Source organism: Ixodes scapularis, unplaced genomic scaffold (assembly GCF_016920785.2).
Source record: "Ixodes scapularis isolate PalLabHiFi unplaced genomic scaffold, ASM1692078v2 PGA_scaffold1__304_contigs__length_218370807, whole genome shotgun sequence".
NCBI lineage: Eukaryota > Metazoa > Arthropoda > Arachnida > Ixodida > Ixodidae > Ixodes > Ixodes scapularis.
In genome coordinates this window covers 93,465,634-93,490,741 of record NW_024609846.1, presented here as the reverse complement: position 1 = coordinate 93,490,741, position 25,108 = coordinate 93,465,634, and the positions used below count along the sequence as shown (strand labels likewise).

The 25,108-nt window shown below is 46.8% G+C and overlaps 1 protein-coding gene across 1 annotated transcript in view; it reads right to left on the bottom strand.

Annotated features, from left to right (window-relative positions):
* LOC8040512 (endothelin-converting enzyme homolog) overlaps positions 1–25,108 on the bottom strand; it is a 147,465-nt gene that overhangs the window by 23,606 nt on the left and 98,751 nt on the right. The window contains exons 8-16 of the mRNA XM_042290847.1: positions 23,991–24,226; positions 22,343–22,565; positions 17,745–17,843; positions 10,485–10,562; positions 4,622–4,784; positions 2,380–2,431; positions 2,220–2,287; positions 1,714–1,838; positions 572–637 (exon numbers count right to left, since the gene is read on the bottom strand). Coding sequence (XP_042146781.1) covers positions 572–637; positions 1,714–1,838; positions 2,220–2,287; positions 2,380–2,431; positions 4,622–4,784; positions 10,485–10,562; positions 17,745–17,843; positions 22,343–22,565; positions 23,991–24,226 — 1,110 coding nt within the window. The remainder of the gene's footprint in view (positions 1–571; positions 638–1,713; positions 1,839–2,219; positions 2,288–2,379; positions 2,432–4,621; positions 4,785–10,484; positions 10,563–17,744; positions 17,844–22,342; positions 22,566–23,990; positions 24,227–25,108) is intronic.

Below are 25,108 nucleotides of genomic sequence, written 5' to 3'. Positions count from 1 at the left end.
GATATACACGTAACCTTCATGGCTCATTACAGTTCCTATCCATGCATGGACAGTATTAAATTCGTCTTTCACTTCACAGCGCGTGTTTATAGATTTTTAGCCGATTGTATAAAAGGCCAGACCATGTTTCACAAGGCGCAGGACGCCGTTGTGTAATAAAATAAAATATAGTTACGTAATTCACATTCGGCAACTGACCAAGGGTGCGAAATCTCAAAATCTGCCAAGATGCTTGCTAATGAAAAAAGAAAAAAAATTAAATCAGGGGCGTCACAACTTTCGCAACATGCAAACTTCGACATGGGCCAGACTAAAGTTGTCTTTCTAATACTAATACATGCATATTGCCGTGAATGGGGGCCACCTGAAGTCCAGACTGAGACAGAGGGGAAAATTGAACGCATTGTTACCGTTCTCAGTTACAACCGTCGGATCATATAACCTATATATCGCATAAAACCGTCTTTTCTTTTTATCAAGTCCGTATTAGCTTGTTTAATGCTAAACTGTCGGACTTCGTTCCTCTCTCGAGACGTTAATAACGACTTTGAGGAGTTCCTGAACCACTCACGTGAAACGCTGCCTTGAGTCCTCCGTTGTCGGCGATGTTTTCTCCTAGGGTTTGCTTCCCGTTGAGCTAGAGAAACAAAACAAAAAAAAGCGACAGTGGTAATAAAAAAACTCAGGAAATAGCCCGCAATTCGACTTTATGATGACATTAAACAAAGTAACATGTCTTTGATGCGCAACGTTGAGGAAACATCTCATAGAACTCCGAAGAGTAAACAGGACGCTGATCTGGTCTAAGCAACAACATCAAGCAAAAGAGACCTCCGCACACCTTCAGACCTCTAAACTTCAGAAGTCAAGTCATAATTTTATAATGCTGTTGCTGTGAGAAAAAAAAAAGAGTTGTGGATTCTTATTTTCGTACTTGTAAATAAGAAGCTCTTCTTCAAATTTCGTTGACAATTATTTTTCGGCGGTTGTGTCAGAATTCGTCGGAGAATGGAGGGGTGTGCACCCTTCCCTTGCTGTAAAATGGCTATTGTAGAACCGGTTATTTAATGTGCACAAAATACTCGCACCTCCTTTAATGGTGGAAAGACAAGTTCCCTCATTTTGCGGCATATCAGCTTCATGCTGTCTACGTAAACATAGAAACAATATGAGTTTGCAATTTGGAAGCTGACTCCCTATAAAATAAATCATAAAGGCTGCATTGCTTTTTTGTGTGCGTCGAAAGTCAAACAAACCATGTACAACTATTTTTGCGCAAACTTTAACGTAAATATAGCTATAGGCTAAGACCCAGGAAAGTAAAAGAAAGGCCCGTAGCAAGAGGGCCACACACACGCGCATAGTGTCCCCTTTTTTGCGTGTCTTTCCCCTTCTCTTGGCCTCGGGTTTCAGTTATAATTTGTGAATCGCCAGGTCGTTCGCACTTTCGCTCTTCTTGGGAGCTTGACAACACTCGTCCTTTGTCACAATTTTTATGTTGTTTCGGTATTTTAAATTTTTCTCCCGCGTCACTTTTATTTTCTGGAATTTTTTCATCGAGCGTACCATATACCACAGCTAAAGAATAGAAGAATAAAACGTCTAAAGTAACTTTGATGTCTATCAAATTGCAAAAACATATTGTTGTCCGCTAATGGCGAAAATGTTTTATAATGATATTGTTGGTGAGAGTAAAACAGAGTGGACGCTTACGTTCTCGCCGTTGGCAGTGTAGTTCGAGTACTGGTCGATGAAGCATTGCGCTCGCGACTGGAAGCTCCGAATGGTCGAGTTCTTCCACCACTGGTGGAGGTTTCCGGTCTTGTCGTACTCTCGACCTACAGCAACATCCACACAGTCAGGAAGCGTAGCGGGTCAGGTAACAAGCGTTGACGAGTGGAGACATGCAGACGAGGGGCGGATTAAAGGTGGCGGCAAAGCGAAGAAGGCGACCACTCCACTCCCTTCCTCCAGCCCCCCCCCCCCCCCCCCCCCCCATCCCCAAGCCCAAAACGGCAAGTTTTTTTTTTTTTTTTTTTTTTTAGAAAAGGGTTTTGTTTTTGCTGAGATGGTGAATACTTTGGTTTTCTGTCGTCACACCCGCCCGTGACTTTAAATCTGTTTGTGATGTTACATCTATCCTTGCAGATCCTGATTCATAAATCCGCCCTTGATGCGAGCTAGCCTCAAGAGATTGAAGGCAGGGAAGGGAAGCATACCTTGGTCGTCAAAGGCATGCGTGAGTTCGTGGCCCATCACGACGCCCATGGCTCCGAAATTGAGCGATCTGAAGATGAAAAAGAAAATGGAATGAACGCATGAGTAAAAAATAATTAACAACAAACCGAACAGAAGTGACTTGATTGAACAAAAACTTACTTCGGATAGTTGGGGTCGTAAAAAGGAGCCTGGAGAATGCCCGCAGGAAAAACTGCGAGGAAGCACCGCCATCATTTCAGCAACGTTTCTCTTCAAGGAAACGTCGTGCATAAACGTGCAGTTTTAGAAAACGTAGGAACGAAAGCACTGCGATATAGCTATAACGGAGACGAAAGGACTTCTTCCATAACGTAAGCAACGAGCGCATGCCACAGAACGCGAAGGCGAAAACACGGAGGGGGAGAGCCTGGCCGCTTCTGCCCACATAGATCCCCCGCCTGCGCGGCCTTCCGGCCGCGGTGGTAAACAGAGCCGAGCCGCGTGTCGGTCTATTGGCGGCGTGTCCGAACTACAAAGGCACTCCATAAGCTATCATCATCATCATCAATTGTGAAGTCACCGGTAGCACAGACTGGGACAGAACGCGGAGATCTTGGAGCCCCCGTCTCGTCCGCTCGCTTCATGCGCTGGTTGAGCAACGCGTGCTTCACGCGTTGTATTTATTTGGTGAAGTGATATTTGTAGACAGACACTGTACCGAAATTTGAAACCGCACGTGGCACGCATAGTCGTGCCAACTAACACTTTTTGCGCTGAGGTGTCGAAAAGCTCGGATGGTGGTGTGCTGTTCTCAACCAAGCTGGATGATGAAAATAGAATATCCAGCGCTTTATCCCACCACAACATGTATCACGGCGAATAGAGTGTAGGTTTTAATATGATTTGGACAAAATAAAAACTAGGAAATAAATGTCTCATCAAATGGAGAATAGTAAAGCGAAATTCGAGAACCTCCCGCGTCTGTAGTAAGCACTTCAGGTAAAGCGACTCCGTTTAGGCTGTTGGTTCCAATGTGTTCTGTGAGTGCTGGTCTCGAATTAGTTCCGAATTGATTCCTTTTTGAATTTTGTTAAACAGTAAACAAACATTTCCTCAAAATAACTGGCAGGAAGAAGCGGTGGCTGACTCCCGGAGTCCTTTCAACTAAATCCCTGCTTATTCACCCGGTCGACGAAAAACGCGCGAGACCCCTTCGCGATCGAAGTCTTAAATTTACTAAGTCGGTGACACTTCAGCGTCCCAAAAACTTAGGAATGAACCTTTTATGAATTACCACCTTTTGTATGCTTAATTTTTGGGGACTCAAAGGCGCCTAATGCGTGATGCGCTTCTCAGCGAGCGATTTCAAATTTGTAAACAATCGTTAGTAAAAATAGGATGTAACAAATTAATCAATAGCCTGAATTTGCCGGGCCATCACCGACAGTTTAAGAATTTATAAAAAAATACTGCTTTTCTTTCGAGCGGAAGTCGCGACGTCACAAACTTCTTTGCCACGTATTCGATTCAGCGGGAGCTAAGCGTCAGTTGGTGACGAGCATTTGCTGGCCAGCTACTTTCGAGTCACTTCACTACTTTCAGCAGCCTCTACATATCCGGAGAAATAAGAAGTAGAGAGGCTGTGAATAGCCCTGACTCCCGCCGCGCAAGCTGTAATGGGCTTTAGGCTTGTTTTCATACACTTTCAAGTTTGTTGGTTTTTTTTATGTAAAAAGCAACTTCGAGACGCTGTTATTCACGAGACAGACCGCTCACAAAAACGCTATATGTGTTTCTCTAATAAATATAGCGCTTTTAATCGGCATAGATGCGAACTAACATAGCAACTCCGTCGTTCGACATAGCGCGTCGTCTGCTCGCACCCTACCGGCTGCGTCACAAGAGGGCGCTTGCAAGGTGGCCCCACCTAAACATCTTGCCGCCAATAGTATGGTGCCAGAAATGGGCGTTCAGAGATGTGGTTTTTCGATTTCCGCCTGATGACATCATAGAAGTGTCACGCTGTCGCCACTAGCGATCCTGGCGGCGTCACAGCATCAGTGGTGGATCCGGCAGACGGATATGTTCCGCTGCCGGTCGCTCTCCAGTTTGACAGTCCACGAAAGTTTCGGCAGCCAGGAGTTGGGACGCCGTGACGAAAGCGACACTCGCGTTTGCTCGTGCTTTTTGTCGGAACTTCTACGACCTACCGCTGGGATTGCGACACCCGACAGCACGACACTCCGGCTTTTTTGACGTCATTTGTTGCCACTTCGGGACCCCTTTCGATGCATGGGCGGACTAAGACGCTAACTACACTAACTGGAGGCGCGTTCCAGGAACCGTATCTTTTAGTGAGCAGGAAGGAGTGCCTACCCCGCTCGTGTACTAACTCCATAAGTCGTCTTCCCGAGGCGCTTACCGATCTGGTTCTTAGTGGGAGTGTAGTAGGCGTTGACGGTCGTCGGCGTCATCTCCCACTCGGTCTTGTTGCTGGGCCTGTACAGCCGCTGCATGTTCTTCCTCAGCAGGAACTGGCTCACGCGGATATTGTTCTCGAAGTATTCGTTCTCCTCAAACTCCAGCTAAGCAAATTGGAAAAGAGAAGCAAAGACAATGAGCTGTGAGCCCTGCGAGCGACGACTCGCAGGCCAGTGGGCGCTGAGTCGTCGCAGTCACCGCTAGACAAAGAAGAGAAAGTAGTTCAGTTGTCTCTAAATTTAGACAAACAAATCAAGCGAAAAAACTATCGAAAATAAATTATGTTAATTACCAAACCTTACTTCGACATTCGTTTGAAAGCTCACACAGCCATTTTATATATGCCCAGAGACCTCTTAAGTTACAAGTCTGAAAATTTCTAGCGAAGCCGCTATGTCGGTGTAACTCATGTAGTCAAGGCCAGATCGCGCTTGTCATATGGCACGGTTCAAACAAACCACGGCCGGGCTAGAATGAAAAGGCGCGCTTTTTTGCGACCTTTACGGCGCGGATGGTTTCTCTCAGCAGCCGCAGCTCGGTGCGGTCGCTACAACCTCGCCCCACCAAGAGTGCTTTAACTCGGCCTAGCAAGACACCCTAATCTCACTGTGCTGGACCCTTGGCTATGGGGTTGAATTGGAGAAATTTCCAGGCTAGTTAGAGCTACAGGCCCTGGGGCCGCCTGCTTGCAGGACTTAGGCAGAACAGTTCCCCGTCTTCTTAGGAAAAAAAATCATAAAAACGTCTTTACTTGTACCTTATATACTAACCCAAAAGTATTTCAGTCAGCGCACTACAGTTGTTTCATATGAATGCATTAACCCTCAGTTTCAGTCACGGTGGTCCTAACAGTTGTTCCGGGTGGTTCAGGCAGTAAGCGGAGGGGTTTTAAGCGGAGCGGCGCGAGGGATGGCGTTGTCGCGCCCGCACGCGGTAGAAAAACTCCCACTGCTTCTAAATTAAAGCAAATGCCATAAGAAATAGTGCTGTCTAGCCCGGCCGTGAACAAACAAACAAAACAAAATTTTTCTTAGTAACATTTCTTCTTCTGATTTTCATAACTTTTTTTTTTTGTCAATTACTGATAATTCCTTGAGTTGTGAGATCATTGGTTCCCTATTTAGCCGCCTGCCTGAAACATGTTTCATGAAACAATGTAACAGAGACGGCACTTTGTTTCTGCTGTCATCTAGTGCTAGAGCAAACTAGCATAAAACTTTGTTGTAACATCTTGCCTTATTTGTCCACTTACGAACACACACTGGGTCTTCATCACCCAGTGTTCGCAAAGACAATGAGCCATTCGAGTTTCCTGAAACTCGCCTACCAGCTCTATTTGAACCATTGTCCCCAATTCTCTTTCATCTCTGCAGTTTCATGACGTCATCATTGTTCTCGGCACTCAGGCATTCATGATATGGGCGACTTGTCTTTCTGCGGTGCCGCGGATCTCCTTAATCAAAACGCATATGCCTATGACTTGTTGCAAAGAATTTGCACAGTTCAGTCTCTTTCGACCAGTCCTGAAGTTTCAACTCTTACATGTCTCAATGCAAAGACAAACTAATCTACCGTTTAAGCAATGGGGGTTAGAAATATAGCTCAATCAACACGTTTTTCTCACAGAGACAAACGTTTTGTCTACAAACCTCAGTTATAAAGAAATCACAGCTTGCCTACAAGAGCTAACTGTAAAGAACGAAAAGCTTGTCCTCAACGATTAAGGGTGACGTCTACAAGAAGCAGCTCTAAATGTCTAACAGCTTGCTTGCAAAGAGTAATGGTCAGCAAGTGACATCACGTCTAGAAAGACGATCTATAAAAAGGTTAGTAGATTGTCATCTACCTACAACTAATTATAAACAACTAACAGCTGTCCCACATGTTCCATGATATTTCTCTGTATTCCGAAAATTATGGGGAACTTACATATTGAAGAACAAACGACTCCATTGAAGGAGTACAACGACACGAGTGTAAATAATGCACAGTGACCAGATTTCGGAACGACTCAGTACTCACGCAATAGACGCATGATAGTAAACATTAAAATTCGTCCATCAAAAAATGCGTCATAGTGTGATCTAGGCCAGCATCGGGTATGACGCCCAATACCGTAATTTCATCACTCGTTTCCGGCAGCATTTGCGAGGAAAAAAATCCCCCCAAAAATGCAGCATCGCGTGCCGGCGTCAGCAATTCTCTCCGTCTTCTTCTCTTGTCTTCTTGTTTTCAAATCGTGTCTCAGTGAATGCCACCCAATTTCTTTCTCGACTCCAAGAGAAGCGCGAGCTTCTCACGCTTCTCTTGGCACGCTCGCGTGAGTGGACGGGGGCGCTCACAATCTGGCCGGCAGCCATACCCTGGAAAGCAGAGTCGAGCCCGTTCTGACTTGCTCAGAGCACAAAGGCGTCTCGAAAAACGTGCACCATCGAAGCTGAGAGAGCACCACGATTACAAAAGCCATCCTGACGACAACACGTTCTGCGCGCCAAGACGTCACGCTGTATCATTTCACTAAAGTGGCAAGTTCGATGGTTAGTTCAAGCAGAACTTTGTTTTTTTTAAAGAAACTAATTATAGCTGAGGCCTTCACTAGTACGCGTTCTTTTACATAAAGTTATGTCCGAAGGATATTGCTCATCTCAATATTGTCTTTTTTCTCGTGATTTCTCAAATTACAGTTCGCAGCAATGTCTACTGGTTTTCGGTCGCGTGTACTACCTAAAGAGGTGGGGTTACGTTTATTGTAGAGGTGAGTTAAGCGCCCCGTCCCGAAGTAACACCAACAATATAGGACGGTCTAAGAATCCCACGGCGTTGCTTAATAAGTTCACGCTTTCGGTCTGGTGAATTGGATTTCGGCGTTCTTAATCGGCTAATGACGCAATCTCATTGACTATTGAGCGATAACGATATGCTCTGGGCTCGCCCCGTCCTGCGTTTCTTAAAAAAAAAACACTAATATAAAGTTTAAAAAAACATGTTTAAAGCGCTTAGATGGGACAATTTTTTTGTTTTTTCTAAATATTTCCAGGAAACAAGACAGAGCAATATTTACGCCGTTAGATGAAATTTCGGTGGGGGAACTCCATAACGAATGCGGCTTAGCTAGCTGAACAGCGTTTCTCGCGCTCATTGGCTGGAGAGATGATGGACGCGTGAAATAATCGTTGTAAAATTGTTTCTCCGTGCCGCAGCTTTCGTCCTGTTTGCGTATTTCTTCCGCCTCGTCCCTGTATTTGCACTGTTTCTACATTATAAGCAACGCAATACAATTTGTATGGACAAAAAAAAATATATATGGTGACCCAAGTCCACGGGCTTGATTTAAAATGGACCATAAAAATCGACTCCTGCACGTATCAATCTAAACTTTTCGTCAAAGGAGTATTTCACAGGTCGGTTTTTTTCCTGTAAAATTACAAAGCGCAGCTCTCTGTAAAAAATAGGGCCAAGATACTTGGCAGGGTCTACGACGGGCGACGACAAGATCAGAAAAGCAGAAAATTGGTATATTTGTTTTCTGTTCATTTTTTTAGTCCTCTCGGGTTTCTCTTTTTTTTTTTTTTTAGGGGAAAAGCTCCTTAAGGGCTAGCCATGTCCGTATGTCCGTCCGTCGTTGGGCGCACGTGCTCCTGCTCGTGAGCTCACGTGCTCACGAGCACGTGAGCACGTGCTCCCGTGCTCGTGTAGGGCAAAAAAACAAACAACCGCATCTCCACGTGGTGAATGATGTTGATTGGGGCGAAACTCTGGTGGTGCTTGTCTGCGTAAACGGTGAGCCGCAGCGTGCCGAGCCTTTCGTTCGTTCTCATCCATGTCAGAAAGAGAATGTGCGGTATGGAACGTGGTTATATACACATTGGAGCATTTGACCGCAGCGTGACATAGATGAAAACGAACGAAAGGCTCGGCATGCTGCGGCTCACCGTTTACGCAGACAAGCACCACCAGAGCTTCGCCCCAATCAACATCATTCACCACGTGGAGATGCGGTTTTTTTGTTTTTTTTACCGCACATGAACAGACGCTAAAAGATGATTGTATCGAACCGTCGCTCGTGCATGACGGAGAGCTAGAACGCCGCTTTCATGGTCGAAGTTGCGAGCGCTGCAGACATTTTTAGACAGGGGCGGGAAAGCAGACAGGCTTAGGCTGTGGGCTTGGGCTTTTTACGGACGTTGCAGACGACAATAGACGGTCGTGAAATAGCAGACGATGCCGGAAGCTGCCACATGTCTGCTCGCGCGACAAGAGGGCGGTGTTAGACGCAATACTACAGGATGAGTCAAAGGGATCTATGGCTGTTTGCAGGGACCGCACAAATTTGTTTCTGAACGAATCAAGCTATGATTTCGTACAGATGGGCAGAAAAATGTGCATTAAGCTTATAAAACTTTCAGTGACGTAACTTACCCGAGTAAAAAGATAAAAATAAAATAAAAAAATACTTGATATCTCTACCTACGGCGTTCGTCCGCTAAAAAAAAGGCGTCTGATTGCCGCGCCAGCCGAGAGATGACGGCACGTAAGATCGCCGGCGGCCACGACGGGCGCTTCCCTCGTCCTCGGCCATAGCAGATGACCTTTCTGAGCCAGAAGCGGTGCGCTCTTTTTCAGCGCGACTTTTAGGCGCGGGAATATTTGGTTCCACCATTAAAGCATTAAAAATGAAGATTAAACGAGAGAAACGAAACAGTAATTTTGTCTTGTTTTTTCGACAATTATTTTAGGCTATATCTCGTCGTTTGCTTTGCACTCTGTTGCCACGTTTCTTTTCTTGTCTGCAACTTTGATCCGTGCTCTTTTGGGGTGCAGGTCATCTTCATGGTGCTTGCATCGAACGAGTAAAGGTAACTCTCGGAAAGGGGAGTGTGAGAGGACAATAGAGGTCCATCGACGTTTCAGGACAAAGTTTCGGCGGCGATTTCCGGGCTCCGCTACAATTCTACGCTGAGTGAGGGGCCTCAACTGGAACGGAAATCTCCAAAACAAGCCACCGACAACAGTTATGTCACCGCCGGGGCTGACACTGAAAGACGTTGTACTCGCTGACTTCACGGTCAACCTCCACCTGTCGACGCTTAGAGCACTGCCGACATCTATCGGCTGTTGCGCCAATCAGACGTCTTTGGTAAGCACACAGCCTCCGTAGGTAGGGATTTCAAGATTTTTATTTGTACCTTCTTAATCAGGTAAGCTTGTTCAGTAAAAATGTTTAAAACCTTAATGCGCGTTCTTCAGCCAGCTCTGTGAAGAACTTTACTTCGGTACGTTCAAAAACCGATTGATAAGGTCCATTCAAATAGCCATTGATCCCTCTGCTCCTTTTGTAGACGTACCTCATGCCGCAGAATGTGAATAGTACGCTGGCGAGCGTGTTCGGCCGAAGAGCCAAGCTAATCCAATAGTAATGGGCGGGGCTACTGATTTGTGGGCGGGGTTTAAAGCGGGCCGCGGCCTCCACCTAAATTACGTCTAGCAACGTAAATATTTAGGAAAAAAAAGTTATCCTAAAAACCTAAGCCCTTTAATTTTTTTTTATTATCTTTTTAAGTTGATGGTGTCTATAGACAACAATGCCGTAGTGTTTCATTTTCTACGGCAACTATCGGAGGCCGGTGCAGGGCGTAAATTGTACACGAGCATTATAGCAGCGTTCGGCCGGAGCTCTTTCGGCGTTAACGCTATAGGGTCTTGTTGCATAGGAGGTGTTGCTGCAACTTTGCATTAAAGAGAGAGAGAGAGAGAAATAAAATAAATACTCTGTTAGGAAAGATGTTACACGATGACGCACTTACTCCCTTGTACTTTTCGTCGAGTTTCTTGGGGTCCGTGATGAAATCGGGGAAGCCTATCATATCGGTGATGGCATCAGCCTGAAAGATAAAAAAAAACACACACACACGCACAAATATAGTTTTTAGAGACCGATTAAGTAAGCTTCGTATACAGTTTCACGGGCTCAGAGTTTTCGGAAACCCGTAATTGCCAACGTAAGTTGGATCCGGCCCGTAAAGGGGTATTCACACGAGGGAGAAATCCCGGGATTTCTCTCTGGCACGCGCGCATCACGAGATGAAAACGCGAGGCTTTTGCACATCGGAAAGCCTGTCGTTTTCGTCGCGGGATGCGCGTGCCGTGGAGAAATCCCGGGGATTTCTCCTCGGCACGCGCGCATCACGAGATGAAAACGCGAGGCTTTCGCACATCGCAAAGCCTAACGTTTTCGTCGTGGAATGCGCGTGCCAAGGAGATATCCCCCGGGATTTCTCTCTCGTATGAATACCCCTTAAAAGTACAGTGAACTAGAATAACTTGGGTAGTGTTGGGACCGGAGCGGCTCGGCAACGGGAGCTCGTGAGGGCGCGTGTATTGACAGTTCGTGGCGGCGCTGTAGTCGGGTTATCCGGAGAAAATCGAACAGCCCGCCACGTTTGGCGGAAAATGCATTTAAAATCAACGGCACTATTGCTTTTTCTTTTCTTTATTTTTTTTCACTTTGAGTGGTGCGCGCGTCAATAAGCCCACCACGATTCCGTAGTTCCGTGTGTTCGATCGAAATGTGTTTTGACTCTTGTGTGTTTTGATTTTGCGGATGGTGAACGCGTAAGGGTAGCGCCGAAATGCCTTCGACGAAACGGCAACAGAACTCTTTCTGCGCACCAGGTTGCCAAACGGGCTACATCAGAGTGAACGGCGTGAAAACGGCGTCCATTTTCGTCGTTCTAAAGGACAGTGCCATGAGAGATCTTTGGGAAAAGAACCTGCAACGATCGAACAAGGTCTTGAAGAAACAAGTGCTGTCTGCGAGCTGCACTTCGAGCCCCGCTTCATCCTTCGAGACGACGTCCCCTTAATTGGCGGAAAGGAAGTGAGGATTCCTTGTGGACCGCCCCGTGCTTACGCCAGATGCGGTGCCGACTCTGCTGCCAAGTGTACCCCTGGGGTAGAGTGTACTAGAAAGTACGAGGGGGACGAGCTCCAGGCTGCGTTCATGGTTTCATTTGCACCTCAAGATGTGGAAAGCAATAGACCGATCTCACCAGCCAGTTTGACTACGCCACCGCTGCCGCAGTACATCGAGGGAACTTTAGTCTTTCTGCACGTGCGACAACCCCGCTGGAGCTCTGCGAGTGTGGAGCACCAAACGGCACGAGCCCTCGCATGCACGGCCGTCTGATTCCTGTGAACTAAAGTTATGGCGTCGTGACGCATGCGCCGAAAGCTTAGTGAGATCGGTCTCTCAGGTGAAACCAAGCCACTTCGATCGCAGCGCCACGTCGACGAACTGAAACCAAGCGTCCTTATGACGTCGCATCGACAAGGACGCCGTCATCTTGACGTCCCGTGACGTTGTCGTCGTCGTCATCAACGTCAACGTTCACATCGTCGTCGTTGTCGAAGCAATATGGCGTCAGAACGCAGTGTTGATGTTGTGTAACGCACGTTGTCAACGTCGATAACGACGCTGACGTCAAGGTGTTGTCCTGATGTCGCACGGTGTTGTGACAAGTCAGGTCGCGGTAACTTTATGTACGTGACGACTGACGTATAGGCTGTATAAAAAAACATAGTCCGGCGTTCTATCGGTTCTATGACCTTGACCAGTGTGCCGGTCGAGCTTAGGTTTTTAACGAAACGCGTTTTTCATAAAAAAACGGCTAATCCAAACCACTTCGCTCGTAGCGCCAAGAGGGCGCTACAAGCGAAGTGGCTTGGATTAGCCGGTTTTTTTCCACATGCGGAGGTACCTGAGTAGCACTCCGGTGGCCCCACTCGCTCCTTCTAGTACACTCTACCTGGGGCCCTATGTTGTGCTTTTTGGACTCCCACGGCGACTAGGGAGAGGAAAGTGACGTCAACAACGCAGCAAACGCAGATTGGATGTTGATTGGTGAGAGCCGCTGATGACGAATTTCCGCCGAAGAAAACAAAGAAAAAGTGAGCTTTGTTTTCTTGCGCGGAAATTGGTCATTAGCGACTCTCACCAATCAACATCCAATCTGCGTTTGCTGCGTTGTTGACGTCACTTCCTTCTCCCTTGTCGCCGTGGGAGTCCAAAAAGCGCCACATAGGGCCCCAGGACCTGATTGGTGACCCCCCGTAGGACGAGAGGAAAGGAAGCGGAAGGTGACTCCACCGCCATCATTGCAAAGCGCTCGGGCCTCGCTCGGGAAACTGACCCGTTGTCACTAGACGTGAACAGCGAAGCTCATGCCGTGATCCCACAAGGCATCGATCGCGACCGACTGGGCTCCCTGAATATGCCAACTTCCTAGTGGGGTGTTCACAAGTTCAGCAACTTCGACGGGGTTGCTTATTTGGAGACTGCTCTTAAGCCGAAGTCTAACAAGATCAGCATCGAAAGGGCGGTGTTCATTTGTTTCGACAAATTACCTGATGTGGTATGGCAAGTATACTTTCAGGGCCATGTATGCGCTGCACACCATGTATGCACTCCACATTCTAACCATGTATTGCAATTCCGTGCTATAAATTATTACAACTTTTACCTTGTCTTATTTACGTGTGCTGTTGTTTCCTGGTCTAAATGATCTGAAATAGTTGCTTGTTTTCTTCTTTGAATCTTATAAAGCATTACCATTTCAGCCCAAGTTGTCTCTGTTTTTGGACTTAAGTTCCACGTTGAAACACGTGATAAAAATTGTCACGGCTCATAAGCCATTTTTTACAAGTGAATGTCGGGCGGTCCTCGGATGGTCGTGGCAGCCATGAAGAAATATAAGATTCTCATTTCTTTGCGACCGTCGCTTGGGTGGTTTGTCGCATAAATGAGCACAAGAATGAGTGACAAGTGAAGCGAGGTGATTAAGGTCAAGAAGAAGACAGGCAGAAAAGAAGACAGAGAAGTTAACCTGGGGTATTTAAAAACATACTAAAACAATCTCGGGCTTTAGTGTGTGCCGTTTCGTTAGACCATATAATAAAATAGCAAAAAAAAAAAAAAAAAAAAAAAACAAGAAAAAAAAAACGGCTTTTGAGTTTTAAATTTTCCCGCCAAATATCTAACGTTTGGCCTTTTGCGACCAAGGAAATTGGCATTTCATTTAAAATGCTCACCACCCAACGAATCGAAAGTCGCAGCTAATTCTACGCTGAAACAACTTGCAATCCGCTTCTTTAAAGTCGGAATTGTTTCTATGTAAAGGCAGTGTAATTTAGCTTGTACCATCCAATACACTGAAGCATCATGTTGCCGACGGTCGTGCCGCAGCGTAATTGATGCCGCGGTACGACCACTGGCAGGTCATAGCTGCATCAGAAATCCTTTGCGCACTGTACCAGAGCTGCACCAAAAATTCAAATTTTCGCGCCATCACCTGCGCATGCGCACACCTTCTGGGTAACGCGCCGGTGTCGACACTTGTCGCGATTAATACAACGCGCCTCAGGCGAGCCGCTCCGGTCCCAACACTACCCAAGTATTCTAGTACACTGTAGTTAGGGCATATATGGTCGACGATAAGCGCGATTACTTTCTCAGTGTGAGGCAATAAAGAGTAACAAGGAATATCTGACACGGCGAGCTCGTAAGGCACCGCGGCCACGTGAAATTCATCTGCTGTCCGTTCTTTACGCGTATTTTATTTGAACACAATAGCTTAACGCGATTTAAGAAAAAAAAAAAAATACAACAGGTGTAGCGTACCCGGTTCGATACAAGACGGAAGTAGCGGTCGCCGGGAAACACCCTTTTAATCAAGCTGACCCGCTTGCATCGCTATCGGCGCGAATGCCGAACAGCATGCGAGACGCGATCGGGTTTGCGTTTACCTCAAAACGCGTGTGCTTTGTGGTCCCTTACGGCTGCCGCCTATCCGATCCGGCAAACGAGAGCGCGACGCAAAATGCGTACAAAGTAGGCGCCGGCCGGCATTTACCATATAGACAGAAAAAAAAAAAAAAGCTTTGTTACACGAAATGAGAAGCGAAGGTCAGCACAACGCGAGGTTGTATGGCTGGAGAAACTTGACACCTAACCTATAAAACAAGCCATGCGCCTTTCCATCACAAACGCCATCACCAGTTGCTTGTTTTATTCTTTGAGTCTTATAAAGCATTACCTTTCAGCCCACGTTGTCTCTGTTTTTGTACTTAAGTTTGATGTAAAAACACGTGATAAAAATTGTCACGGCTTATACGCCATTTCTTACAAGTGAATCCAGTGATTACCCCTGCACCCCCCCCCCCCCCCCCCCAACCTTCCAGAAAAGCGTCCATATTGTGTTGTTTATTATCATGAGAAAAAAATGCATATATTTAGGCAGTACGTCCCACAAAATGTCTACGCCGCGTGGTATCAATATTTTAACGGGACATGGCTGTATCAACTTTGACGATGTTGGTTTAAAATCTCGATTGGCTTCAAACTTCCACCATAGTTTTTACATACAGCACCGAACCTGTCACCAACAAAACCATTTCGGCACAACACTAATTATATATGAATGTATATGAAGTGTGTTTTGTTCCACTGTACTAAAGGCCTACTTTGTCAATAGCACAAAAGGAAAAAAAAACAAAAAAACACTCGTGTCAATCAGCTGACAAAAGAAATTCGGCTTTCTGGGGAACTCGAGAAGTGTTCCACAGTACAGCATGTTCATCAGAATGTTCTGGTGTACTTGGTTTTTATGTCGCTTGGGTGGCAGTATGTCGTCGGGACTGCCCCAATATCATTAATGTAGTTTTGGGCTTAGTCCTTCGAAAGTATAGGCTGGTCCAAGTCACCAGGCTCGATATAAACTGGACCGTAAAAATCGACGCCTGCACGTAGCCATCTAAAAATTTTGTCAAAGGTGTATTTCACAGGTAGGTTGTTTTTTGGTGTCTTTTTTTTAAATTACAAAGTGTAGTCTTCCTTTAGTAAAAAAAAAAGTGGCCAAGAAACTTGCAGGGCCTAGGGCGCGCAGCGACCACGGTGTAAGATACAATCTTTAGGTGAGGACACGGCGGGGCTGAACGCGTGGCGCGAGGAATCAGATAGTGTTTGTTCGACGGGCATCCGAAAGGCTGCATCATTCCGCTGCCACCGTGCCAGCGGCTGACAGTGTCGCCGGCGGCCAAACGGGGAAACTATGTGAGAGCGAAAAAAATTATCTCGTTGCCATGACACCCCGGTACACCGTGGTCTTTCTGCACGTGCGACCACCTCGCTGGAGCTCTGCGCGTGTGATACATGAGGCGGCACGAGCCGTCTTGTACGTGCCCAATGGTCGACGAGTTACCTGCCGGCGCCGCTTGAAACCATAGTGAGAGAGAGTGAAGAGCGAACTTTATCGGGCACGTCGCGAGGAGCGCGCTGTCCTCACCTGAAGAGTATTATCTTACACCGTGGTAGCGACCCAGACGACCAAGTCCAGTAACGGGGTGTGTTTGCCACTCGTATTGATAGATGGCGTCGGGAGCAGCGTCTGAAGGTGCAGCCGACCAGCGAAAGATAGCAGACGACTCGCAGACGAAATACGTTTGCAGCAAAAGCGCCGCCGTTATGCAGACGCGTTTTTTTATTTTAAGTGTTGCTGTTATTGTCCGCATTTATCTTTTAACCGAAGGTTCATTTCAAAAAGATTATGTTCATTTTAATAAATCACGGTGGTCGCGAGCCGTTGCGATAAGGAGGTAGCGCTATCTATCAATACGAGCGCTAAACACACCCCGCTACTGGACCCCTGTTGTCTGCGTCGCTGCCCGCTGTACACCTTGGCCAGTTTCTTGGCTTTATTTTTGACAGAAAGTGATCTACGCTTTATAATTTTACAGGAACAAACCGACCTGTGAAATGCACCTTTGACTAAAAGTTCAGACTGCTACGAGCAGGCGTCGATATGAGACGGTCCTATTTAGATCGAGCCTCGTGACTTGAACCTTCCTATATATTCGTCTTACGCAAGTGGGGTACGCACCGTTCAACATCCCAAGGATGCCGCTAAAAAATGTCGTCCGTCCGATGTCCTTCTGTCATACATATACACATATAGTTTGGCTGACTTTGTTGATCAGTGTGATCACTTTTGAACCAGTCGTGCTAAAAACCATAGAAGAAAGAATGGATAGTTGGGCGAGATGGTGGGAATTCATGGTGGAAACAGCGCAAAAACACGACGACATATAAGAAACGCACAAGACGAGCGCTGGTAGTCAGCGCTCGTCCCGTTCCGTGTGTTTCTTCTTCATCATGGTGTTTTCGCGCTGTTTCCACGATGACTAAAACGCCTGTTGAGGATTCGTCCAATATCCGCTACCCTAACTCGTGTGAGCCTGAAAATAACCGGAATAGTTATTTAACTATTTTACCTATCTCCTGAATCTGGCCCGCGGTCCCATGAAAGCCTATCGCGGGAGAGTCGAACGTCAGTTACTTGTATTGAATGGCGACAAGACGGCTATGTTTAGACCTCGAAAAATGTCATGTGACCTGGAACGCAAGGATAGATATCAGTGATCAGCGCTAAGCGCCCCCCCCCCCCCCCCCCCTCAAAAAAAAAAAAAGAGCACACGCGCGGACCGTTATCATAAAGAAATCTCAGATACAATAAAAATCAATCTACCTTAAAACTCCGAGTGAACGCCCACCCACGATGGAGAGGTAAAAAAAAATGAGGTGTACAACCATTCTGGGGTGGGCGATCGTTTGGAATTTTAAGTTGGTAATTATTGAACAATGTGTGGAACAAAGCTATGAGCTAGGTGGAAATAAATATTACCAGCATATACTTTGTAACCATTCGATACAAAGAGATTACAAAAAGACTAACACCTTACCGGGGCAGCATTGAAGTGAACGTGCCCAGTATAGACAAGAAAATGGGATCCACCCAGGTTGCACGGTTTTTTAAGTCAAAATTTGTTCTTTTGTCTGGCAATTTAAGGTTCCGAAAGTCAAAACAGCCAATGTACAACCTAGTTTACCTCGGAACTAACTAACGCCTTGGAGCAAAACCTTATCAGGCCAAAATTAGGCTCCTAGGTTTGCTAACTTGAACAAAGGCGTTTCTCCTTCCTACTGCCCGCGCTCGACGTGAATCGCCACCCACCTTTTCCTTGGCGAGTTCCCTGGTTTCTCGATCCATCCACTTGAGCATGGGCAGGTTGTTCTTGAAAGCGTCCTTAACTTCTTGAATCATGTTTTGTGCCTGTGACGAATCAAACAAAGCGAAAAGATAAAACGACATCCAGGGAGTGAGCATCTACTTTTGAATTCACATATTCTGCTGTGAATGTTAGCATGTTTGAGTAAAACTTCGTGTCAATGTAACTTTTGAGCGAAACAAATTGAGGAGCATCAAAAGCGCCTTCAACACTAAACAAATGCATATTATCATACTGCAATCCAAGAATTCGCCTATGCCCGAAGCATTCAGTTTAAATTATATGCACACTGCGGGCGAGACATGACTCCCGCATTTGTAATAAGACAGAAAACGGTGCCAGTTGACCTAGAGTTTTCTTTTCTTGTTGCAGTCAACCTATGCGTCGAGAAAGTGAAGGAGAGGAGGAATTAGAGCGGAGGAGGACGTCAGAATGCCGAGCTCTTGTTGGAATGATTAGTGGGTCGACCTAAGCCTAGCTGCCTTTTTCTCCACTGCACTCGCCGAACGCGTTCGAATGCAAGAACCAAACGCCGGACCCCTGGGGTCCGCATTTTAACGCGTTCGACGAGTGCAGTGGAGATAAAGGCTGCTAGCTTTAGGTCTACCCACTAATCCTTCAAATCAGAGCTCAGCGTTCTGACGTCCCTACGCGTTCTCGTCCTTTCCTTTTCCTGGTTTTCTCGGCGCATACTCCATTTCATACTAGAGTGCAAAGCTGCCAAACCTGCTGGAGCAGGCCTGTGTCGGGATTTAGCCTCTTGACTCGCACGTGTTCTTGTGCGAATGAGACGCTAAAAAAACATGCAATCGCGCCATAATCTCCTGACAGCGTTGTCAATTAAGTATGAAATTGAGTATTTAGACTACACACGCAAACGTACAACCAATAGAGCGATCCCACCACCGAGTTTCGTTACGCCGGGGCTGCCGCAATGCGTCGAGGGCAGTTCAGTGTTTTTGAACGTGGAACAACCTCACTGGAGCTCTGCGCGCACAGAGCACGAAACGAACCGTGCCGTCTCGTGCACTGCCGCCTGCCTCCTGTGAACTAAAGTTAAGGCGGTGTCACGCATGCGTGGAACGCTTAGTGAGATCGGTCTATTACGCACACTGTACAACAATATCCATATTCGAATACGTTTTCTATTCGTTTGGCGTTCGTTTGTTTGACTGCCGCATCGCCGTTAGGGCAGAAGAAGATTTGTTACATCTGTACACACGAGTATAGTCGTTGGAGATTAATAGCCATATACCGATTCTAAGCTCCACGATGCGCAGTACGTAAACTGCATCACGTTGGCTATATAAAACGGCGAAAACGGGGAATGATACAGCACAATTTTATTTTGAAACACTTCTAGCACCTCTCAACAAAGTATTCTTGAACCAGCGAGTAGATGCGCTTGAGGTTGGTGATTGTCGGTTGTCACTGATTGCCACTCAACTGTCACCGGGACGTTAATGGTTCTAGTTTTTGCCTCCAAGTATGGAGGAAGAAGCGACCGTCGTTCTTGCAGGAGACGCGATGGAGACGCCGCACACGTGCCGCTGAGCGCCTCCCGTGAAGCCTTGGAAGTGTGTACGCGTGCGCGCTGCGTCGAGGGCAGGGTGTAAGATAGACAGGTGGGGAAACGGCCCATAGAAACCTACCGCAGCGCCGTGACCGGATTGTGTACTCGTCTGCTTGCGGGTACCCCCGATTTGCGACAGATGGCGCTGCGGCAAGAAGAAAAAAAATTGGAATCGAATTTGCATGGAACTTTATGGGAAAGTGCGCAAAATAAACCGAGAGCACAACAGTCCTGCATTGAAAATCCACGAGAAACCTTCTCCGTCAGTTTAGCCGATCGCCACTGTTCGCCCACCCGGAGTGAGAGTTCGCGGTGCTCCACATAGATGGCGCCACAGAAAAAGAGAAAACCGAGGGGGACACAATCCGGTCGCTCATTTGGCTCTCGTTTCCCCACCTGTCTATCTTACACCCTGGTCGAGGGTCGTCGTGGCGTCAGTTTGTACACGGTCGGTTTAAAACGGCGCTTGCGTTATAGAAAGAACGCAAATACAAGTGTCTAAGTCGCACACACAATGTCCAAAGGTTGACGAAGCTTCCTGTTCATCAGACTCCTGTGTAAGATCTACATTTTGCGGACGCAGAGCGAAGGATATGTTTCGGCCCAAAACACGGCACTCTGCAAGGTGGCTTTCCCGCGAGCGTGTTAGGCATCTTTCGCGCATTTGACCCCTTGTCCGCCAATGAGGACTTCGGGCGATCTAGAGGTGAAAGAAGGCAGTACTGTGGCTCAGCCATTGAGTTTCTCGAGTTCCAACGACCAGGAGTGTTGCTCGTATCCCAATGCGTACGGAGGCCAAAGAAACGAACGCAGATTTTTGCGCTAATATGGTCGCGGCATTGCAACATTGCGAGCGGGGACATTCCGAATGAAAAGTGGGGACGCATGCACAGCCTATCTAGCTGCGAGGAGGCAAGGGCCACAGAAGTGGCGGCGGGTGCGTGGGAAGGAGGAGGCTCAAATGCCCGAAGCCAAGTGCAGCCACAGCGAATATTGTGCCGAGTCACAGATACACACACAGACACACGCGCGCACAAACAGGACAAGCGCGTGCGCCAGCTGCCTGGGAGTGGGAGTGATGGGTAAGGAAAAGAAGAGGCTATTTACCATTCTTGTCACCCCAGCAGGCTTTTAGCAGCAATAAATTTGGTTTACAAAATGGGTAAGATGGGATGGGTCGCTGCTTTCTTTTATTCGTTTTCTTTTTTTCTTTTTTCACTTGGCACACGACAAAAATTTGGAGAATGGTAGAATTGAAAATTACGGTATATGATTTTCGAAGAGCTCTCATTGCGAAGTTTACGTTTTACGTCACAGAAAGACAACTGGCTCGGAATTGTCTGAGATGATGGCTAGTTCACATGCAAATGTATTAAAAAAAGACGTCCCAAACATGTCTCGTAATAATTTAAAAGATCTTGTGTTTTTTAAGAAACATAAAAAAGAAGCACAGATGTTTGGCTGTTTACTCTATATCGTGCTGAAGGCGTTTAAAGAAAACTTCTAAACAAAAATTCAACCAACACAAAAATGTAATCAGTTACTTCAATTTTATACTATCCCTTTACGCAACGGCATATTATTGTCATTCTTAAATCAGCCCCCATACTGGTAGATGGAACTTCAACAATTAAAGAAACAAACTCATTCTTTCAAATGTACCTTATTTTCCAGCTGTCACTTCGAAACAGATATTCAAATTACTTTTAGTACAATTGAGGGTGTTTATCCAATCAAATCAGTATTTAGATTCGTCGAACATTTACTGTATTTCTTTCCTTATCGATCTACCCAAAACCGCAATTTCCAAAGACTCGTTGAATTTAATACTGCTACGACACCCTACATATTTAGTTCAATTCATCGAAGTGCCACGACCTTAACAAGATCCTACTGCGCTTTGCTTCATAGTTCTTACGGATTGCATTTCAGGGCATGCACTACCATCCACAATTTTTCGGCAATTTCCCTCATCACACACAATGTTTTCGCTCAAAATAAAAGGCTACCAAATTGATCTTAATATTTTACACAAGCACCCCCAAACAACGCTCGCTTTAACAAGAAGAGAAACGGAGGATACGAGGACCAAGGGGGCTGCATAGCTTAACAAGGCCAGCAAGCGCAGAGAAGGCTGCCAGATCAAGCAGAGGACCCAGATCAACACCACCTAGAATAATCAAAGCCATGAACTGGCTACTCTTCCCCCACGTAACCTCATCACGCTCGGATGGGAATTAAACTTTTAACAAAGACGTCAATAGGTTAGGCATTTATCATACTCAAATTTCATAAGTTTAGGTTTCATAAAAGAAAACTTTTCAAACCTAAAACAAACCCTGTTTTTTGTGTTGTTGTTTTTTTTTTTGCTTTTTTTTTTTTGTATGTGCAGGGAGGGAAACGGTGAAAACCGTCCCGTTGACGCTACTACTTGCAGGTGAGACAACATAAAAAAAAAAAATAAAAAAAAACTTCTTTGAGATTAACACTTGCAAGCAGATCCAGCAAATTCGAGCGTGTGCGGTTACGATTTGTGAGTACAGCAGATTCAACCAGACGGTTTTAACCGTTTTCCTCCCTGTTCATAAAAAAAAAAAAAAAAGATAACAATAATGTTCCAAATTTGTCATTTTTTTCCTGGCATCCATACTGATGAAATTTCGGTGTGATAAACGAACCATCTTAATGGACACCCGAAATATTTTAATGCATCATTTTCATTTGTTTCTTCATACGAACTTTTTTACGCCCGAATGGCGCTCAGGATTGAGATGGAGAGAATATGCGCTCGATCTCACTGCGGTTACGTCGAAGTGCTAGTACTCGGGCTTCGATTATTCTAGGTGACGTTGGCCCGACCCAGCGGTTACGATATGAAGAAGTTAAGAAGGCCACGTGGCAGAAGCAGTCCTCAAGAAAGCCGGAACCACCACCATGCTCTGGGAGGAAAGAAGCGAGAAGAAAACTCACAAGGGGTTTGCTGTCTCCGTCGAAGACCTCCCTCACGAACATGGCGCCCAGCGCGAAGCCGATGACCGCATTGGTGTCGGTCACGCAGTATCGCCAGGCAGTATCCGAGCCGTCCGAGCCCATGAGGGCCTTCCGCAGCACCTTGGACGCCTCCCGGAATGGCTCCGACAGGTACGACACCATCGAATGGACCATGCTCCAGGCCAGGTAGTTGCAGATGATCCTGGAGGAGGCCAAGGACGAACGACGACGGATTGTAGACTGCTGATGCTCTAACAAATTGCGTCATCGAGCGTCGCTACATTATTCTTAATTTTGATGTCCTGGAAATGAAGCTTCTAGGTACTGTCACCAGCGGCTGAAGAAAGGCAGGGCGTGGGGAGGTTCCATCATCTAAGTATCGCTCCGGGGCCATTAAGATGGCGCGTTTGCCGATAAGAGCGCCAAAGAAGACGAGGCAAGGAACGTGAATATTAGAAGTCACGCCCTGGCGTTTCTATAGTTGTTGGGGGCTGTCGAATCCGTACAATTGCAGCACACGTTTCGCCAAGGCACAGTGGGGCCAAGACGCAGCTTCTGCGGAACGTCTGTCGCGACATAATAACCGTGGGAAAAGCCCTGAAGAAACAACGTTCCGCTTCATGCCTAGTGTGCCGAGTCGCATTCAACATAACGTGGAGCTCATTTCGTGTGCGCCAATATAAAAACAAAACAAACACAAACAAAGCGCTGAAGGGTGTTCCTCTTTTCTCGTGACGTTAGAAAAATATGGCGCGTTCGTGCTGAGTGGCGCAGTGGTGCCCTTTCTCTCCGTGAATTCGGCGTTGGGGGCTCCCCTCCAATTCTGATGTTGCGGCTGACTAAAATTACTGAGTATAGGGCGTGGCTTATTGTGTTCAGGAACCCTTGCCTCAAGCTTTTCTGCTTTCTCGTGGGATAATGTTTGCCATCTCATTAACTGGGAAGCAAGACGTAGGTGACTCGCCCAGCGTTTTATTAATCTGGGGAAAGCACGAGCTAATCCCAGCCACGGCCACTCGATTAGGACTCCCCGTGTCCCAGCACAGGTCAGGAAAATCATACGCTGATCAATCCGAGGGAGACAAATTGATACAACTATACGAAGCTACGCGTAAAGCTAGTTCACTCGCTATTTCTTACGCCTCCCCCCCCCCCCCCCCCCAGATGTGTGGTTTTCATCGACGAAAAAGAAAAGCTCAAACGAGCTACAGGGGGCTATACTCGGTTTCACCTAACAATAAACCGCAGCGGAGGCTACGAGACATCGGAGGCAATAAGAGGTTGTCTGTGTATCACGTGACCTTTGGGAGGGGCTCAGCGACGAGAGGGGCTCGCAGTCACGTGCTATTTTCACAGCGCTGGACTGGCCATGACGATAAAGCGCGAAACACATGTACGACGAAACCGTCCGATCCGACGTGCGGACTGCCGGAATGACCTTGGGGGGCGAGGGTTTTCGAAGCATCGGAGAGAGTTGAAAACCCTCGCCTCCGACCGTCGTATTGCGTGGTCGGACGTCGGATCGGACGGTTTCGTCGCACATGTGTTTCGCGCTTAAATCGCGAACGCTGCGGTCCATCGGGGTGTTCCGACCCAGGGCCTGAGTATAGACGCCAGACGCACGCACACTTTGCCTTTGCTGGAGGCGAGGTACTCTCGCACCAGGTCCGTCATGTTGGCCATGTACTCCGGCGCGTAGACGACAACCTCCTGCGTGTCCGGGATGGTCTTGTTGATCTGCGAGAAGGCGCTGTTGAAGTACGCCGTCCAGTTGAGCAGCGGGGCGCCCGCCTGCAGCTCGGCCACCGTCATCTTGTGGTACAGGCGCTCGTCGTCGCGCCGCTCCTCCGCAGGAACCGTGATCTGCGCACGAGGTGACACCAGCACGCGGTTGGAACCCACATCTCCGTTCGAAGGGCGACTGTACCCATGCGACGTATCGAGTGGCGTTTCTCGAGTGAACTTGGGGCAGTGGCGAATCGGTGCGCGATCCTCAAGTCTATGCAATATAGAGCGTCTACTTTGCCGCAAAGCGCTTCGAATTTCCCCATGCTCAGTATGAAGTACAGCACAGTCTGTATTTTTTGTTTGTTTTTGTTTTGAAATATTGTATGTTTTGCCATTAGACGAGCTATCCCCGAACATAGCAAAGATTTACTTTCCCAATTGCTTTGCGGGAAAGTAGGCGCATCAGATTTCTTAGAATAAACAAATGGAGCATTGCACGACACTGGGTAAAGCGCTATCTGAGGAGTTTTGCACAGTGTAATGTTTTTGGTTGTTTTTTTCGGTCCGAAGAACGGATTTGCAGTAGAGCCATAGTTACGTGGTAAAAATGACTACTAAAGTTGCTCTGGAAGCGAGGCCCAGCAGACAGTTTGTGGTTGCCTGGTGGCGTACTTCACAACTACTCGAATCAAAAGCAAGGAGATCGTAACTATGTCCTTCGAGGCAATATCGTTGTAAAAAAAAAACATGTTTTTAGATTTTTTTATTGTATTTTTTTGTTTAACCCTCTAAGTTCCTTGGACAAGCTGAGTTAGTCGGCGGCTTTCTGGTTGAAAATGCCACGGACGAGCTCAGCTCGTCCAGTGGTTTTTTCCTCGAGCCTTCTTTTTTACGGACGAGCTAGGCTCGTCAGAGTGGTTTGCGGCGCGGATCTTATATGGCAACAGTCGTTTTAGTTTGCGTCTTTTTTTTTTCTGCCGTTGGTAGGATACGTGAGAAAATACTCTGGCAACAGTC